The 20,527-nt window shown below is 48.9% G+C and overlaps 1 protein-coding gene across 1 annotated transcript in view; it reads left to right on the forward strand.

Annotated features, from left to right (window-relative positions):
- The window catches only part of LOC109399007 (uncharacterized), a 234,228-nt gene that overhangs the window by 66,789 nt on the left and 146,912 nt on the right, over positions 1-20,527 (forward strand). Inside the window, exon 5 of the mRNA XM_062859812.1 lies at positions 20,138-20,194. Within this exon, the coding sequence (XP_062715796.1) occupies positions 20,138-20,194 (57 nt within the window). The remainder of the gene's footprint in view (positions 1-20,137; positions 20,195-20,527) is intronic.

A 20,527-nucleotide genomic window follows, 5' to 3' on the forward strand; every position in this document is an offset into this window, starting at 1 on the left:
CTCCACAGAATCCTAAGAGGATTCTCCACAGAATCCTGAAAGGATTCTCCACAGAATCCTGAGAGGATTCTCCACAGAATCCTGAGAGGATTCTCCACAGAATCCTAAGAGGATTCTCCACAAAATCCTGAGAGGATTCCCTTTAGAATCCTAAGAGGATTCTCCACAAAATCCTGAGAGGATTTCCTTTAGAATCCTGAGAGGATTATCCTATGAATCCTGTAACTTTTCTCCACAGAATCCTGAGAGGATTCTCCACAGAATCCTGAGAGGATTCTCCGCAGAACCCTGAGAGGATTCTCCGCAGAATCCTGAGAGGATTTTCCGCAGAATCCCGAGAGGATTCTCCGCAGAATCCTGAGAGGATCCTCTGCAGAATCTTGAGAGGATTCTCCGCAGAACCCGCAGAGGATTCTCCGCAGAATCCTAAGAGGATTCTCCGCAGAATCCTAAGAGGATTCTCCGCAGAATCCTAAGAGGATTCTCCGCAGAATCCTAAGAGGATTCTTCACAGAATCCTGAGAGGATTCTCCACAGAATCCTGAGAGGATTCTCCACAGAATCCTGAGAGGATTCTCCACAGAATCCTAAGAGGATTCTCCACAGAATCCTGAGAGGGTTCTACTCAGAAACCTGAGAGGATTCTCCATAGAATCCTGAGAGGATTCTCCATAGAATCCTGAGAGGATTCTCCATAGAATCCTGAGAGGATTCTCCATAGAATCCTGAGAGGATTCTCTACAGAACATCTAACAGTTGAATAAATTTCGTACAACATACCAAATGCCCAGGTGAAGCGGACCTTCATTGGTCAAAAACTGTATGTATTGGCATTGAACGACCATCCAAGAGTCCGCAAAACACTCGATGTCTCCCGGACCTCCGGTTTCTCCGTTGCCCACCATTTTTGCTTGCTGTGTAGTTTATTGATGTTTACTTGGGCCAAACAACTCGTCCGCAACGATGTGATAAAGATTAGCCACGACTTTGAGTAGATACCTAGGTACGTTAAGTTGAGTAGAGCCAAAACGCTGCAATGTTAGACGAGGCTTTGCTGCTGGGCCGAGCTCCAGTTTCAGTTACAGACGACGGACGGCGGCGTTGTGCTTTGGCAAATATCATTCGATCGAAGAACGGTGAGTATGTACCCCGGCCGTCATTATTGGTTTTCGTCGCCGTGTCATCGATGTACAAACCTTTCCTCAACAGCAGTGCATTGGGGCTCTTAAGTAGGGAGCTAATATTTGTTCAAACGATGTTCTTGTTCTGTAAGTCGGTGGGAGGGGAAATACAGTAGACGGTAGATGGATTGTTGTGTACGTACAACTGTAAGGCACCAAAGTCAACATCGTCGTTGTCGGCTTTACAAGCAATCTCGTTGACTCCTCGTCCCCCATTCCGGATACTTTTCGGATCCGGAGAAAAATGCAACAGAGCACAGACAATTGCAAGCATTTAAAGGGATTACAAGCTTTATCCGGTCGAAGGAAAGAGCCGTCCAATGTCCGAAGGCGATTGACCTTTCCAACTCCTGACGAAGCCCCGTGTACTTGAAGACGATTAATCGGTTGCAAATTGATCATTGATAGCAAAAGTGCAACATTATCGGATAAGTAAATTTGAATACCGGCGGCTAACTGGGGCATATGCAAACGAACGTGTCGTGTAGCTGCTACTCAACACAATTGAGTGTTTGGGTAATGATAACGTCGGTGTATTAATGTCCAATTAGCTTCGAGAAATGAAAACGCTTGTAATGTTCGCACATGCAGAAGCAAATCGATTTATTATTTAAATTTATGCAAACTGTACGGCGGCAGCCAGCTAGTTTAGTTTGGGGGTAATGTGGCAGCTCTAAGATGCTTTGAATGGTATACATCACCTGCTGGACGTGCAGCAATTTGCTAGCATGTCAGGTTACAAGATCACCCAAGATAAATCCAGAAATCGTGACTCATGAGAAAAAATTGGAAATAATTCAAATAACGAATTCCAGTCTGATGTCGAGATTTAGACAAAATTCAAATAGAATCCCAATCAGCATTCAATTGAAAACGGTAATACCTTTCCAGTTCTTAAAAAAATCCAACAATCTCACATTCGAGCAAATGATAAATCGTGTACCGCCTCATTGCGCGTAGGCAATCACGCGGCACGGGACAAGAGACAATGTTAATCTTCCTTAGCCCCTAGAAGCTAGAGAAGGACCCCGGCCAAGCCAAGCCGATCCGCCACCGTCGAAGTGCAAGCGACCACGACGACGACGACGACTTCAGCAAGGAATGCTTTCAATCACTACATAAATCATAAATTTTGCATCGACTATACATAGCAGGGTCAGTATCGTTCCTGAACCTGACGGCTAAGCTCTAGGTACATAAAGCTTGGTTCCTCCGGAGGAAGAAGCCTCTCGCTCGCAAAAGGGAATAAATCATTAGGTGGTTTATCGGACCGAAGTCATCGCGTACTACCTACTCATTGAAATGGGATCGCTTTGGGGGAGATGGTATAAAAAGCAACGATGTGGTAATAACACTAGTTTCCGAAAAGCCGGGGGCCCGTGGTATTCTTGGCCACACGTTCCAATTTTTTTTTTTGTTTATAGAGACTTTACCCTGAAGGAGGACACGTTCCAATCTCGGGAGAGATTCCTCCGGAATCTTCGGGAATTCTTTCAGAATTTCCGGAGAGATTCATCCAGAACCTTGGGATTGATTCCTCCAGAGCCTCGGGAGAGATTCCTCCTGAATCTCTGGAGAGATTCCTCCTGAATCTCTGGAGAGATTCCTCCTGAATCTCTGGAGAGATTCCTCCTGAATCTCTGGAGAGATTCCTCCTGAATCTCTGGAGAGATTCTTCCTGAATCTCTGGGAAGATTCCTCCTGAATCTCTGGGGAGATTCCTCCTGAATCTCTGGAGAGATTCCTCCAGAATCTCGGGAGAGGTTGCTCCTGAATCTTTGGAGAGTTTCCTCCGAAATCTTTAGAGAGTTTCTTCCGAAATCTTTGGAAAGATTCTTCCGAAATCTTTGGAGAGATTCCTCCGAAATCTATGGAGAGATTCCTCCGAGATCTTTGAAGAGATTTCTCCAAAATCTTTGGAGAGATTCCTCCGAAATCTATGGAGAGATTCCTCCGAAATCTTTGAAGAGATTTCTCCGAAATCTTGGAGAGATTCCTCCGGAATCTTTGGAAAGATTCCTCCGGAATCTTTGGAAAGATTCCTCCGGAATCTTTGGAGAGATTTCTCCGGAATCTTTGGAGAGATTTCTCCGAAATCTTTGGAGAGATTCCTCCGGAATCTTTGAAGAGATTCCTCCGGAATACGGTGGATTATCGACTGGATATCACATGGGGGCGGTTTTGTATTGGCTTGGCAGTCTTATTTGATCATTAAGTGAACTACAATTTCCTCGCTCCGACGTTTCGATCTTGGTTTGGGACTTTCTTCAGGGATCTATAGTTTTATTAATGATTTGGAAAATTAACAGTTTTACAATTGACAAATAACGTTTTACAAAACAATTTTACATAAACATTGGTGGATAAAATCAACATTTACTTACAAAGAATTGTTCGCTGTTGTCCTAAAACTTTTAGCCTTCGGAGAGATTCCTCCGGAATCTTCGGAGAGATTCCTCCGGAATCTTTGGAGAGATTCCTCCGCAATCTTCGGAGAGATTCCTCCGAAATCTTCGGAGAGATTCCTCCGGAATCTTCGGAGAAATTCCTCCGGAATCTTCGGAGAAATTCCTCCGGAATCTTCGGAGAAATTCCTCCGGAATTTTCGGAGAGATTCCTCCGGAATCTTCGGAGAGATTCCTCCGGAATCTTCGGAGAGATTCCTCCGGAATCTTCGGAGAGATTCCTCCGGAATCTTCGGAGAGATTCCTCCGGAATCTTAAGAGAGATTCCTCCGGAATCTTAAGAGAGATTCCTCCGGAATCTTCGGAAAGATTCCTCCGGAATCTTCGGAGAGATTCCTCCGGAATCTTCGGAGAGATTCCTCCGGAATCTTCGGAGAGATTCCTCCGGAATCTTCGGAGAGATTCCTCCGGAATCTTCGGAGAGATTCCTCCGGAATCTTCGGAGAGATTCCTCCGGAATCTTCGGAGAGATTCCTCCGGAATCTTCGGAGAGATTCCTCCGGAATCTTCGGAGAGATTCCTCCGGAATCTTCGGAGAGATTCCTCCGGAATCTTCGGAGAGATTCCTCCGGAATCTTCGGAGAGATTCCTCCGGAATCTTCGGAGAGATTCCTCCGGAATCTTCGGAGAGATTCCTCCGGAATCTTCGGAGAGATTCCTCCGGAATCTTCGGAGAGATTCCTCCGGAGTCTTCGGAGAGATTCCTCCGGAATCTTCGGAGAGATTCCTCCGGAATCTTCGGAGAGATTCCTCCGGAATCTTCGGAGAGATTCCTCCGGAATCTTCGGAGAGATTCCTCCGGAATCTTCGGAGAGATTCCTCCGGAATCTTCGGAGAGATTCCTCCGGAATCTTCGGAGAGATTCCTCCGGAATCTTCGGAGAGATTCCTCCGGAATCTTCGGAGAGATTCCTCCGGAATCTTCGGAGAGATTCCTCCGGAATCTTCGGAGAGATTCCTCCGGAATCTTCGGAGAGATTCCTCCGGAATCTTCGGAGAGATTCCTCCGGAATCTTCGGAGAGATTCCTCCGGAATCTTCGGAGAGATTCCTCCGGAATCTTCGGAGAGATTCCTCCGGAATCTTCGGAGAGATTCCTCCGGAATCTTCGGAGAGATTCCTCCGGAATCTTCGGAGAGATTCCTCCGGAATCTTTGGAGAGATTCCTCCGGAATCTTCGGAGAGATTCCTCCGGAATCTTCGGAGAGATTCCTCCGGAATCTTCGGAGAGATTCCTCCGGAATCTTCGGAGAGATTCCTCCGGAATCTTCGGAGAGATTCCTCCGGAATCTTCGGAGAGATTCCTCCGGAATCTTCGGAGAGATTCCTCCGGAATCTTCGGAGAGATTCCTCCGGAATCTTCGGAGAGATTCCTCCGGAATCTTCGGAGAGATTCCTCCGGAATCTTCGGAGAGATTCCTCCGGAATCTTCGGAGAGATTCCTCCGGAATCTTCGGAGAGATTCCTCCGGAATCTTCGGAGAGATTCCTCCGGAATCTTCGGAGAGATTCCTCCGGAATCTTCGGAGAGATTCCTCCGGAATCTTCGGAGAGATTCCTCCGGAATCTTCGGAGAGATTCCTCCGGAATCTTCGGAGAGATTCCTCCGGAATCTTCGGAGAGATTCCTCCGGAATCTTCGGAGAGATTCCTCCGGAATCTTCGGAGAGATTCCTCCGGAATCTTCGGAGAGATTCCTCCGGAATCTTCGGAGAGATTCCTCCGGAATCTTCGGAGAGATTCCTCCGGAATCTTCGGAGAGATTCCTCCGGAATCTTCGGAGAGATTCCTCCGGAATCTTCGGAGAGATTCCTCCGGAATCTTCGGAGAGATTCCTCCGGAATCTTCGGAGAGATTCCTCCGGAATCTTCGGAGAGATTCCTCCGGAATCTTCGGAGAGATTCCTCCGGAATCTTCGGAGAGATTCCTCCGGAATCTTCGGAGAGATTCCTCCGGAATCTTCGGAGAGATTCCTCCGGAATCTTCGGAGAGATTCCTCCGGAATCTTCGGAGAGATTCCTCCGGAATCTTCGGAGAGATTCCTCCGGAATCTTCGGAGAGATTCCTCCGGAATCTTCGGAGAGATTCCTCCGGAATCTTCGGAGAGATTCCTCCGGAATCTTCGGAGAGATTCCTCCGGAATCTTCGGAGAGATTCCTCCGGAATCTTCGGAGAGATTCCTCCGGAATCTTCGGAGAGATTCCTCCGGAATCTTCGGAGAGATTCCTCCGGAATCTTCGGAGAGATTCCTCCGGAATCTTCGGAGAGATTCCTCCGGAATCTTCGGAGAGATTCCTCCGGAATCTTCGGAGAGATTCCTCCGGAATCTTCGGAGAGATTCCTCCGGAATCTTCGGAGAGATTCCTCCGGAATCTTCGGAGAGATTCCTCCGGAATCTTTGGAGAGATTCCTCCGGAATCTTTGGAGAGATTCCTCCGGGATCTTCGGAGAGATTCCTCCGGAATCTTCGGAGAGATTCCTCCGGAATCTTCGGAGAGATTCCTCCGGAATCTTCGGAGAGATTCTTCCGGAATCTTCGGAGAGATTCCTCCAGAATCTCTGGAGAGATTCCTCCGGAATCTTCGGAGAGATTCCTCTGGAATCTGCGGAGAGATTCCTCCGGAATCTGCGGAGAGATTCCTCCGGAATCTGCGGAGAGATTCCTCCGGAATCTGCGGAGAGATTCCTCCGGAATCTTCGGAGAGATTCCTCCGGAATCTTTGGAGAGATTCCTCCGGAATCTTCGGAGAGATTCCTCCGGAATCTTCGGAGAGATTCCTCCGGAATCTTCGGAGAGATTCCTCCAGAATCTTCGGAGAGATTCCTCTGGAATCTGCGGAGAGATTCCTCCGGAATCTGCGGAGAGATTCCTCCGGAATCTGCGGAGAGATTCCTCCGGAATCTGCGGAGAGATTCCTCCGGAATCTGCGGAGAGATTCCTCCGGAATCTGCGGAGAGATTCCTCCGGAATCTGCGGAGAGATTCCTCCGGAATCTGCGGAGAGATTCCTCCGGAATCTGCGGAGAGATTCCTCCGGAATCTGCGGAGAGATTCCTCCGGAATCTGCGGAGAGATTCCTCCGGAATCTGCGGAGAGATTCCTCCGGAATCTGCGAAGAGATTCCTCCGGAATCTGCGGAGAGATTCCTCCGGAATCTGCGGAGAGATTCCTCCGGAATCTGCGGAGAGATTCCTCCGGAATCTGCGGAGAGATTCCTCCGGAATCTGCGGAGAGATTCCTCCGGAATCTTCGGAGAGATTCCTCCGGAATCTGCGGAGAGATTCCTCCGGAATCTGCGGAGAGATTCCTCCGGAATCTGCGGAGAGATTCCTCCGGAATCTGCGGAGAGATTCCTCCGGAATCTGCGGAGAGATTCCTCCGGAACCTTCGGAGAGATTCCTCCGGAACCTTCGGAGAGAAAAGAATGTCTGGAGAGTCTGTAAGGATCTTACAGATTTATTACTTAATAAATCTTCAAGAATATCTAGAAAGACTTATTTGGTGTTCAAAGCGTCACTTTGACGTTTCAAAGGCCCTGTCTGTATTGCCGCCACTGATCGATCTGTGGAAAAGTTGTAAAAAAATCATTACCTCGTATGTGCCCATATCGGCAGCAATCGCCTTTCCTGTCAAGGCCATTCCATAGATTGAGTTCATAATTTATTTTTACATACTCGCATTCTCACTTGATAACAATCGACGTCATCGATTGCGCGCCGCCTTTGGTTGGACCCACCACGCTATATCGCACAACTCATGGGAACATTAAATATTAAACGCATATTTTTATGACTTTGAAACTATGCCCGCCGCCTCATCCAGTCCCGGGAGTCAGTCAGTCAGTTGATTTGGTTCATAAAAAATAAATTCGATTCACCCTGCTGCCGCTGCTACCGAACCTTCTTCCGCCGAGGCCTGGTCCGGTCACACGAGCCCGATTCCACAAGAATGTATTACAATGTAGTGGCTTGTTTGACACCCAGGGCTCGTACAAGCCGGAACTGGGACCGCCAACGCCGCCACTGCCTTGATGGTTTTCGACCCTTTTTCGGTACATTTTTAAAAACTATATTTCCACTGCATGCATAAATCAGAGCTGTGAGTGCGAGCGGGGGTAGGGGTACCGTTCAATCGGTGCTTTTCGATGCATAATAGAGTGCCGATTGTTGGAAAGGGCTCTGGCGCTGGTGGTGGCCCCCAGTAACAATCGGAAAATGTGCCAATCGAGGCCGTAATGAATTGATTTAAATTTTTTTGGTAGTTTTCATAGCACGATGAATCATTTTGGTTGTGCTTTTTGATGAGAGAAAATGAGTTTTGCTTCCCAATCGTGCCGAACTGGGGTGATGTTGTAATTGTTCGGCCTTTAAAAGTCAATCCAAATCTTGACATGGTGAAGGCAAGTTTTTTGTTCTAATGAAGACAATGACTGAGAATTATTTCATCGAGTATTGATGTGATCCTAGTGATGGAAGCCATGAAACCATCATATGCTTATGTTGCCCTTTACAGGCTTGTAACAATTTGGTGGTAGTTTAATCGTACTGGGAAAAACTTGAATATTAAAAATTGAAAGATGAAATTGTGAAAAAAAAATCGCGTTTTGGTGGGATTCGAACCCACGCCCCCTTATTCGCTGGACCAGCGCTTTAACCAACTGAGCCACAGAACAGGGAACGATTCTGTGGAATAGAAAGCTAAATTGACTGCAAGCCCACATCATGAACACTCCTATTTTCTCAATAATGCCATCTCTCTTTCCCACAACGCATGTAACTTGACGTAGCAGGCGTCATTCGCACCTAAAATACAAGATCACCAACACTTAATGGATATTCCTGTTAGCTCTAAGCAGCTATCTCATTGGTCCCTTGTGTGTGTAACTGGTCAGGTGATACTGAAGTGGCATCTACGGGAGGTAGACAATGGTGCTTGATTGTTGAGTATTCAATAAATCCTACAAACTTGTGTTTTTGAATATTTTTAAAACTATTTTTCATTCATGATTCACTCGATAAAATCAATCGTCATCGAGTTAATCCCTTCCGTGCTGCACGGCCTAGGTCAAGGACGCAATCCCATCATCGCGTGTCATCCATCTATCGCATCGGTCATCAGACAACCAACCGTTCAACTCGACTTTTTTTTCTCGCTTTCGCTCCTGACCGACCACTTCTTCCACCAAAAAAACTTGAACTTCACATGTGTCTGTCTGCTTCTGCTGTGATGTGATGGCTGACTGACTAGTGGTGGCGGTAATGGCGAAGGTGGATGGTGTTTCAATTTCCCTCCACATGGCCATCGAGTAGCATATTCGTTCGTTACTGCAGTTGTGGACTGCTAGCCGGACTGTGTGCTTCCGCCCTTTCAATTTACACACTTGATTGAATCCGACAAAACCCGTCATCGGGTATAAACACATCGCCGCTGCGCCGTGGTGTTCCTGCTGCTTCCTCTCCCTGATCATCCACTATAACCAGGGAAGGTGGCATACCGAATGGAGGTATTTCGTTGCGTAGCCCCTTCATCGTTTGGTTGGCAGTTCGCTCGTTCGGTCGACACCTCACACTGCGTCGCGCGTTAGACTGGTCCAAAACTACGACCGTTATACTTCTAATGCAGAATGCTTAATGCTTTTACCTTTTGAAATTGGAGGTTATCAACACTTTCTACAACATTTCCCCAACATCTTCACTAAAACCCAAGAATTCTGTGTAGAATCCTCTCAGGATTCTGTGTAGAATCCTCTCAGGATTCTGTTGAGAATCCTCTCAGGATTCTGTTGAGAATCCTCTCAGGATTCTGTGGGGAATCCTTTCAGGATTCTGTTGAGAATCCTCTCAGGATTCTATGGAGAATCCTCTCAGGATTCTGTGGAGAATCCTTCCAGGATTCTGTGGAGAATCCTTCCAGGATTCTGTGGAGAATCCTTCCAGGATTCTGTGGAGAATCCTTCCAGGATTCTGTGGAGAATCCTTCCAGGATTCTGTGGAGAATCCTTCCAGGATTCTGTGGAGAATCCTTCCAGGATTCTGTGGAGAATCCTTCCAGGATTCTGTGGAGAATCCTTCCAGGATTCTGTGGAGAATCCTTCCAGGATTCTGTGTGGAATCCTTCCAGGATTCTGTGTAGAATCCTTCCAGGATTCTGTGGAGAATCCTTCCAGGATTCTGTGGGGAATCCTTTCAGGATTCTGTTGAGAATCCTCTCAGGATTCTATGGAGAATCCTCTCAGGATTCTGTGGAGAATCCTTCCAGGATTCTGTGGGGAATCCTTTCAGGATTCTGTTGAGAATCCTCTCAGGATTCTATGGAGAATCCTCTCAGGATTCTGTGGAGAATCCTCTCAGGATTCTGTGGAGAATCCTTCCAGGATTCTGTGGAGAATCCTTCCAGGATTCTGTGGAGAATCCTTCCAGGATTCTGTGGAGAATCCTTCCAGGATTCTGTGTGGAATCCTTCCAGGATTCTGTGTAGAATCCTTCCAGGATTCTGTGGAGAATCCTCCCAGGATTCTGTGGAGAATCCTTCCAGGATTCTGTGGAGAATCCTTCCAGGATTCTGTGGAGAATCCTTCCAGGATTCTGTGGAGAATCCTTCCAGGATTCTGTGGAGAATCCTTCCAGGATTCTGTGGAGAATCCTTCCAGGATTCTGTGGAGAATCCTTCCAGGATTCTGTGGAGAATCCTTCCAGGATTCTGTGGAGAATCCTTCCAGGATTCTGTGGAGAATCCTTCCAGGATTCTGTGGAGAATCCTTCCAGGATTCTGTGGAGAATCCTTCCAGGATTCTGTGGAGAATCCTTCCAGGATTCTGTGGAGAATCCTTCCAGGATTCTGTGGAGAATCCTTCCAGGATTCTGTGGAGAATCCTTCCAGGATTCTGTGGAGAATCCTTCCAGGATTCTGTGGAGAATCCTTCCAGGATTCTGTGGAGAATCCTTCCAGGATTCTGTGGAGAATCCTTCCAGGATTCTGTGGAGAATCCTTCCAGGATTCTGTGGAGAATCCTTCCAGGATTCTGTGGAGAATCCTTCCAGGATTCTGTGGAGAATCCTTCCAGGATTCTGTGGAGAATCCTTCCAGGATTCTGTGGAGAATCCTTCCAGGATTCTGTGGAGAATCCTTCCAGGATTCTGTGGAGAATCCTTCCAGGATTCTGTGGAGAATCCTTCCAGGATTCTGTGGAGAATCCTTCCAGGATTCTGTGGAGAATCCTTCCAGGATTCTGTGGAGAATCCTTCCAGGATTCTGTGGAGAATCCTTCCAGGATTCTGTGGAGAATCCTTCCAGGATTCTGTGGAGAATCCTTCCAGGATTCTGTGGAGAATCCTTCCAGGATTCTGTGGAGAATCCTTCCAGGATTCTGTGGAGAATCCTTCCAGGATTCTGTGGAGAATCCTTCCAGGATTCTGTGGAGAATCCTTCCAGGATTCTGTGGAGAATCCTTCCAGGATTCTGTGGAGAATCCTTCCAGGATTCTGTGGAGAATCCTTCCAGGATTCTGTGGAGAATCCTTCCAGGATTCTGTGGAGAATCCTTCCAGGATTCTGTGGAGAATCCTTCCAGGATTCTGTGGAGAATCCTTCCAGGATTCTGTGGAGAATCCTTCCAGGATTCTGTGGAGAATCCTTCCAGGATTCTGTGGAGAATCCTTCCAGGATTCTGTGGAGAATCCTTCCAGGATTCTGTGGAGAATCCTCCCAGGATTCTGTGGAGAATCCTTCCGGGATTCTGTGGAGAATCCTTCCAGGATTCTGTGGAGAATCCTTCCAGGATTCTGTGGAGAATTCTTCCAGGATTCTGTGGAGAATCCTTCCAGGATTCTGTGGAGAATCCTTCCAGGATTCTGTGGAGAATCCTTCCAGGATTCTGTGGAGAATCCTTCCAGCATTTTGTGAAACTTCCTGATTTTTTTCCGGGAATATCCAAGAAGTTTTCTAGTGGATTTCATCCAATATTTTCCCGAAAACTGTTCCTAAATTTCAAGACTCAAGAACTTCACCTCAATTTTTTGGATGACTGGTCTAGATATAAAAAGTGGAATATAAATTAAGATTCTTTCTAGAATTTTTAATAGAGTATATTACTTTTTTCTTGAATATTTCATTTCATTCTTCTCTATGACTTTCGCAAATTGGTAATAAATTTCTTCTGAATATGCCTTTAACTAACTAGGTATGAAAATATTGCTCCGTTATTTATATCAAACGCCCCTGAAACCACCTGAAACGCTCATGAGATCACGTGAAAACCCTCATGATACCACTCATGTGATACCACTAAAACATCCTAGAACGCCACTGACACCTCCAGGAACCCTCTCTGAAAACACCTGGGTCCCTCTGAAATACCTCTGAGATCCTCTGAAACGCTCCTGATGTACTCCAGAGACTCCCTGGAACGCCCAGACCAACTAAAACGCTCCTGAGACTCCTGGAAAGCTCTTAAAACATTCTGGGACCCCCGGAATCTCCCTGGGATTCCCTAAAACGCCCCTGAGATCCCCTGAAATGCCCTTGTGATTCTCTGGAATGCCCTAGATATTCTCTGAAGTGCCCCGTAGACCCCATGGAATGCTCTGGAACCCCCTGAAACGCCCTGAGAAACCCCTGAGACCCCGGAAGGATTCATGAGACCTCTTGCAACCCTCTGAAGCACTTTTGAAACAACCCTGAGACCTCCAGGTAGCCCCTGTCATCTATTTGGATCCACTGAAGCATTCGTGAGAACTTCTGGAAATTCCTGAAACTCCCTGCGATCTGTTGAAACAACTTTGAGACCCTCGAAACGCTACTGAGACCTCTTGAAGCGCCCCTAAGGCCCCCTGGAGCTCCCATGAAATCCCCTGAATTAGTGTGAGGATGACACTGTCAGCACAATCTTCTCATCAATATGGGCTGGTGCATTCTAGAACGATACGCGGGAGTTATCTAACATCCGGGACACTCTTGTACCTTGGTGTTTACGACTTGTTTGAATGAAGACAATTATCAATAGGTACAAGCGATAATTGTACTATACCATGGTACGATTTGCTCAAGTCTGTCCAAGGTATATTCGGTTGGAGTCATCCTTACATGAGCCGTACCAGTCTAACCAATGTTTGCATTGCCACCGAGGAATGTGTTGTGTATACACATTCGCGCGTATGTTTCCTCCTCTGGGTGTCTGGGTGGCGAAAATGGAAATTTAAGCCGATGTGAATGAGTGGTTTAGCGGCTGAAGTGATGTTTTTTTTTTCGGGGTGTCGGGATTTTTTTTGTTCCACCACAGCCTGATTGTCCTGATAGGATGCATTGATATAGACATGGGCGAGAATGGACGTGGATATGGAAACAAACCGTTGTTGGTGGGATGGAGATTACACTGGTATCCAGTTCCTGGATACATCAGATTACTATTGGTTGGAGTCATATTTGGCGATAATGTAGATTTCTGAAGCATTAACGGATCTCTTTATGTTTTTTTTTCCTTCTAAACCATAGGGGGATAAATCTGCTCATCAGACACCCTAACAGGAAGGTTAGGGTAGTGTGGGGTTAAGGCCGTCTTCTACAATGCCGGTAGAAGCCAGGACTACTCTCTCCTCGACCCACTAAAACATATTCCTATGGTCGCCAAACCCTACGTCTCTCCGGAACCACCAAGAAGGTATTGCTTCAGAGAGGGGCTAGTGCATATCGCACCCTCAAGGTTAGCTGCCGTAGCCTAGCAGCAACGAACATCGATGACTCGCTCTGGAGAGTCCATCACGATAGCATGCTGGCGCTTAGCCAGTTTCCCGAGTGGTCCTCGCCACTCCCTTTGTCCACGGAAGGCGGGCAGGGTCAACCCCGCCCGCGCCCTACTGCTGAGCGGACATCAAGAACTGATGCCCACGTGCAACCCGATCTGACCTGCCCGTAAGGAAGGGTATCACTACCCTTCAGGCCCTATCAGATGCACCCGTAGGTTGCAGACAGCAGGGTCTCACCTACCCCGACCCTTGCCGGGGACCCCTTTCCAACCGCGGGCTCAGATCCAACCCAGTAGACTGACGCCACGACAGCACCGCTACCGGGACTTCCTCTCCGCGGCCACTTAATCGTTGTAAGGGTCGATCTCGACCGCAGGGCACCGGTATGACCTACGAAGCCGACTTCGAACCCCTGGACCACCTCTTGTACTGCATCTGGACTAGCCATTCTCCGAGTCCGCGCGCCACCTCCTCTGTAGCTCCCAGACGATATGGGTGATAGCCGTTGAAACGGCATTCCAGCTAATCTCATCCCTACACATTCTCTGGACCAAGTTGTCCGGAGTTGTGTCCTCCCCGCATGTGGCAAGCATGCAGTCACGCATTGTGCGAAAACGCGGGCACACGAACAGAACGTGTTCCGCCGTTTCCTCTAAACCATTGCACACTGGGCATTCGGGAGAATCCGCATGCCCGAAACGGTGTAGATACTGTCGGAAGCAACCATGACCTGTAAGGACCTGTGTCAGGTGGAATGTAACTTCCCCATGGCGCCTATTAATCCAACTATCTACCCTCGGTATCAACCTATGGGTCCACCTTCCTTTGGTGGAACTGTCCCACGCGCGCTGCCATTTGACCATAGAGGCCATCCTGACAGTCTTGCGTATGCCTCTTGTGCCTCGCATTTCGAAGCACTCCATGTCCTCACTGATAAGAATGCTGATGGGCACCATACCAGTAATGACACAGAGAGCGTCGTGTGACACGGTACGGTACGCGCTTGCAACCCTCAGACACATAAGCCTGTAAATACTTTCCAGCTTCCGTCGGTAGCATTCAGTACTTAGCGCGGTACCCCACGCCGGGCCGCCATACCTAAGTATGGGCGTAGCAACACTAGCCAGAAGCTTGCGCTTACTGGCGTACACCGCTGAGCTATTGGACATCATCCGGGACAGTGCCGCAATAGCTGTGGAGGCTCTTTTACAGGCATAATCGACATGGCTACCGAAGGTAAGCTTATCGTCGATCATCACGCCCAAGTGCTTGACGGAGCGCTTTGACAGGATAGTACACTCTCCTACACTGATCTCCGTCTGCTGCGCCGACTGCATGTTGTTAACAACCGTCACCTCTGTCTTGTGGTGAGCCAGCTCCAGTTTTCTGGACCGCATCCACGCCTCCACAACCTTGATCGAGTGGTCGGTAGTCAACTTCACCTCCTCGATCGTTTCACCGTAGACTTCGAGCGTAATATCGTCGGCAAATCCAACAATCACCAATCCCACTGGGTACTATAACCTCAACACCTCGTCGTACATGACATTCCATAACACCGGACCCAGGATGGAACCTTGCGGGACTCCTGAGGTTATGTGAAAGCACTTCCGACCCACCTCCGTGTCGTAAACTAGTACGCGATTCTGGAAGTAGCTTCCGAGAATCTTGTACAAGTACTCCGGTATCCCCAGACGCAGGAGCGCATCGGCAATTGCAGCCCAACTGGCGCTATTAAATGCATTCCTTACATCCAGAGTCACTACCCCGCAGAAGCGAATTCCCCTCCTCTTAGGCTCGAGTGCTTTCTCGGCGGTTTTTGTAACCGACAAGATAGCGTCTACGGTGGACCTCCCCTTCCGGAAGCCATACTGGTTACTCGAGAGACCATTTACGCCCTCAGTGAACTTCAACATTCTATTGAGGATGATCTTTTCGAGCACCTTCCCCGCCGTGTCAATCAAGTATATTGGTCTATATGCCGACGGGTCTCCGGGTGGTTTCCCCGCCTTTGGCAATAGTACCAGGCTCTGCCTCTTCCAAGCTTCTGGGAAAACTCCCTCGTCCAGGCATTTCTGCATAGCAGACCTGAACATCTCGGGAGCTTCTGCAATAGCTACTTTTAAGGCCAGGTTCGGAACTCCGTCCGGACCTGGGGCCTTACCTACGCTAAGGGACTTAGCTATCCCCGCAAGTTCCACATCGTTGACCCTTTCCTCATCGCCAGCCCCAGTCCCCGGCTGTCCTACGAAAGGAGGCCAAGGACTAGGATCATGACGCGGAAAAAGTCCTCCAATGATCCCCTCCAACATCTCTGGAAATTGCTCTGTAGGAGCCATCACACCTCTCGTCTTGGCCATAACGATCCTGTAGGCATCACCCCACGGGTTCGTATTGGCACTCTGACAGAGACCCTCAAAGTAGGCCTTTTTGCTTGCTCTTATCTCGGTCTTGAGCGCGGCTTTTGCAGCGGCGAACACCACCCGCCGTTCGTTTCGCTCTTCCTCTGATCGTGCTCGCTGCATCCGCCGTCTAGCCCGTAGGCTGGCGCGGCGCAGGTCCGCAATCGCGTCGGTCCACCAGTAAGCCGGTGGCCTCCCATTTCTAGGGTGGACTCGCCTAGGCATGGTCGCATCACACGCACGTGAGAGCACCGCTACCAGCTCGTCGCCGTCTAAACCGATTAAGTTTCGCTCACGGCGGAGCGCTTCCCTAAATACCTCTTCGTCGAAGTATGATGTCTTCCACCTACGAGGGCTTGGCCTTGGCCTAGCCGCCTCTTCTTCTATCCGCTGTCTGCTGTTGTTGTAGTCGATACTGTAGCGAACCGCCAGGTGGTCGCTGTGAATGTAGCCATCATCTACTCTCCAGTTCGGACTACTTGTTAGGCCAGGACTACAAAAGGTCACGTCAATAATTGACTCCGCTCCATTTCGACTATAGGTACTCTTGGTACCAGGGTTCCTGATTTCCACTTTTCAGCGAACGGTTGTCGCTTTAGTTCGTTTGTATGCTTGTCAGCGATGACAGCAAACTCCGGCGAACGGTGGGAAGCCACACTTGGAAATTACTCATTCGTCCACATTCGCATCGCAAGCGAATGCGATTCGTGAGTGATGCGATTGATATTGTGCATACGAATTTTAGATGTTTTCGAATTATTTTCTTTGCCAATCTAGCATTTCAGGAGCAATACAGTAAAAATGTATGCATTACATGCAGAAATTCTCTTCTACTTATGATAATAGCCGCTTCGATCGCTCACCAGCATTCTTCACCATTCGCCATTCATTCATTCGCTTGCGATCCAAACTGCGACGAATGGCTACGAATATTCATGTTAAGCAGCTGGCTCATCGCTTTCCACTGATGATGGGGTTGCGTGTTTGATCACGACGATCCGTTTGCTGCATCTTTCTCGATTCGCTTCAGCAAAGAGGAATAAATATGAATGGAGTGAGGCGAATATACCGATCCTTGCTTGGTACCGACGTTAGCCAAGTCGACATCTAAGATGGCCAGTGTTTCTAGCAGGATCTGACCCCGCTGGTTCGTGAAACGGCTTCCCCATTCCACAGCCCAGGCATTAAAGTCACCCGCTATTACCACCGGCCTTCGCCCTGTTAGCACGGTCGTTAAGCGGTCCAGCATTTGCGTGAACCGCTCGATCGGCCACCGCGGAGGCGCATAACAGCTACAGAAGAAGACCCCGTTTACTTTGGCGACCACGAAGCCCTCATAGGTAGTAGACACCAACTTCTGCACGGGGTATTTACCTGTCGTCCATATCGCCGCCATTTTCCTGGTCCCATCCGAGGCCCAGTTGCCGTTGCCGGCGGGTACTCGGTATGGGTCCGAAATGATGGCGATATCCGTCTCCCACTCAGAAACCGCCTGACAAAGCAGTTGCTGAGCCGCATCACAGTGGTTCAGGTTCAGCTGCGTTACCTGCACTGTGATTTGTTGTTCACTGCGGCTTTCTTAAAGGCCGGGCACCCTGGACCACCCATCGGATGTCTGTTTTTCGAGGTTTTCCCGGTACAGATCATGCAGATGGGCGGACTCGTGCAGCTTTGGGCCTTATGACCTTCAGCGCCGCATCGCCTACACAGTTTGCGCCTGTCGGGGCCTTTGCAGTCCCACGACTTGTGTCCTGGTTCCAGACACCTGAAGCAAACCTCAGGTGGCTCGTGGAATGTCAGGTGACATACACACCAGCCCACCTTAATACTCCCTACTTTAACGGACTTTTTAACATCCGCCACAGGTAGCTGAACCAAAGCTATCTGTGTCTCTGCTGGCCCTCTCCGTAGCTTAACGGCTGCGGCGGCCACCTGCACATCGCACTGTTGCCGCAGTGCCGTGACGAGCTCTTCCACTTCGGTGATCTCGTCAATGTCTTTGACCTTCAGAGTCGCCTCATGTGTCAGAGCCCTCACCTGCACACCTTCGCCAAGGACCTCTTCTGCCAGCCTTTTGTAGGCGCCGCCCTTGTGCTCCTTCTGGCGCTTCAGCTCCAGGATCATCTCGCCCGTACGAGTACGTCTAATACTGCGTACGTCGGCTCCAAGACCCTCAAGCTTGGCGTCGCTTCGCATCGTCTTCAAGACGTCCGAGTACTTGGACTGTTCCGTCTTGATGACGATAGCGTCGCCTTTCTCACGCCTGGCACCTGCCTTCCTACGCCTTGGCTTGGCGTCCTGCACTTCTACCTGCGGATTCACCTTCTTCTTCTTCTTCCGCTCTACCTTTGTCCAAGGAGGGTCTTCTCCTTGGATCGCCCTGCTCTGTGGCTGCTGAGGGCCCACCATTGGTCGCAACCCCTTGTTCCCATCATTCCGGGACGGGCCAGCCTTTACAGGCCCACCCTTCCCAGCTTTCCGGGAACCCTGGCTGGGGTCCGACTTTCCGGCGTTACCACCGGCTTTCGGGGTTATTATACGCCTGGCCTTGCGGGCGCCGCCAGACAGCTCCTCACCTGACGGCTGCCTCGCCCGCTTCTGCGAATGCTTGTCGCGTTTGTCGCGAGCATTCGCTTCCACTCTCTTCGGACTACCCGCGAAAGAGAAGGCCTCCGTTTGCGTAAACTTAGACGCTTTCTCCTTTGCGGGTTCCGCCGCTGCCACAGCCAGCACCGCGACCGCGTGCTCCTGCTTGGCCTCATCGACTGACGCTCTAAGCCGAAGCAAGGCCGTTTTCAGGTCCTTACTTATATTCGACTTAGTTGTCGCAAAGTCGATAATTTTGCCAAGCTGCTGCTCAGCTACCTCAAATGCGGGCCGTCCTTTTTCTGCCACTTGGCTGATGGCCCTCAGCAACCATGCTCCGTCCATGACCTCCGCCGGCTGGCTTGCCGTGGAGTGGACAGGAGCTCCCACGCTTGAGCTGCGTAAGCAGCTTCCAGCACCTGACTCCTCGCTTCTCCTTGTAGGAGACCTCATCAACCCGCTTCTTGCGAAGGGGTTGACCGCACCACTAATTCCACCTATGTTGTTTTTCGAATTTTTGCTCATACTTATTCCCACGAGTTGCACGAGAAAAAATGTCCACCACGCCAGAGCTCTGCATTAACGCGGTAAGGGACAGCTTACTGTGGGGGGTGCCCAGGTACCCCACAGGCTCCGTTAAAGATCGAGCATCTTTTTCACCCCCTCGATCACTCATTCCTCGGCACGGGTCGCTTGACACCTTGAATTGGGGTTAGTAGTCCTATTCTTAGCCGGCAACTACGCGGCTGACTCGCAAGCGGGGGGGTGCGTCAGGCCCCAGGACATCCGTCCCTGCTGCCCCATCTCTTTATGTTTAATTAGCCATCTTTGTGCAGCTCTGTTGACCCGAACTTCACTAGTCTTAAAACGACTTCTATCATTTATGACCACGTTCTTTAGTTCTGCAGGATTCCAAAATTTCGGAAAAGAGTAATCTTATCTATTGGGTCATGACTTTTCAAAATATAGATGACAGAATTCAAAATATATGCATGCATGCATACCAGTGTTCTCCATAGTTATTCATATCACATCACTCACTGTTTTCTTTTACAAACTGAGATCAGGCAGGAGGGCGCCTGAGTTCTCTTATTTTCATCTCGCTTCGATCTGGTTAACCATATAGCATTGGGGGGCACCTTTCAAGATAATCTACTTTGATTTTCAACGAATACTGCATTCACAGATTCTTTCCATGAAGATGATATAGTCGTTTAGGGAAATAGCTGTTCAATTCAGACTATTTGAAATGATCGGTTTCGGTTCGAACTCCAGACCCCGGAATCGCCCATTACTACCATCCATCACAATCCACCGTACGCGGGTACGCGCCTTGGCTGTCATGTTTCCTGTCAGATTTATGTAGTTTTTGTTCGCGCATTGGTAAGGCAGCAACTGTAGCTGCTCAGCGATTCTGCAGTTTCTTCCGCAAAGTGAATCAATCTGAAAGATTGGAATTTCGAATTAAATCAAACTTTCGCTGCAGGGCAACTGCAGCGACCGACTGATCGTAAAAAGGAAAAAAATCGCCTCGAGTAGTTATGCAATAAAACACGATCAGGTTCAACGGCTTTTCCGCGATATCTCTAATTGATACTCGATTCCGATTAGATGTCCTCTCGTTCTCGCGTACTACTCGAGAGGGATTAGGATTAGTGCCCGTCCGTCATCCACCCAGATACAAATGTAATCTTAGATCGTAAAAACCGTCATATCGCTAAAAAGCATTTTAACATTCAACGTTTCTTTTCCACGTTTCTCGTTTCAGGTCCACCTCCCCCTCACCACATGCGAGTGCAGCATCTTGGACCAGACTCCCGAACAGGTGCGTACCTTTATTATACCTACCTTTGCTACACCCAGTCAAGCTGTCCACACACCGCATCTCAAGTCTCAGTGAGACTGTTATCGTGTTTCAGGTGCAGTTCCGCGCGATGGAGTCACTGCGAACAGCCGAACAGCTCTCTAGTCGTCCGGGGGGTCCTTCTCCGTACAATTTATGCACAATTTATTCCTCTGAGGGCTGCGTGACGCCAGAGCTCGTCGGTCTTATCGGGCGTTTGGGAATTGAAATTTTACGGCCTTATTTGTCATTAAAGAAGCGATATACTTTTGTTCGCACTGCATTTTTCCGCATCTGCCATTATAGTTGTAAGCG

Source organism: Aedes albopictus, chromosome 1, assembly GCF_035046485.1.
Source record: "Aedes albopictus strain Foshan chromosome 1, AalbF5, whole genome shotgun sequence".
In the NCBI taxonomy this organism is placed as follows: Eukaryota; Metazoa; Arthropoda; class Insecta; order Diptera; family Culicidae; genus Aedes; species Aedes albopictus.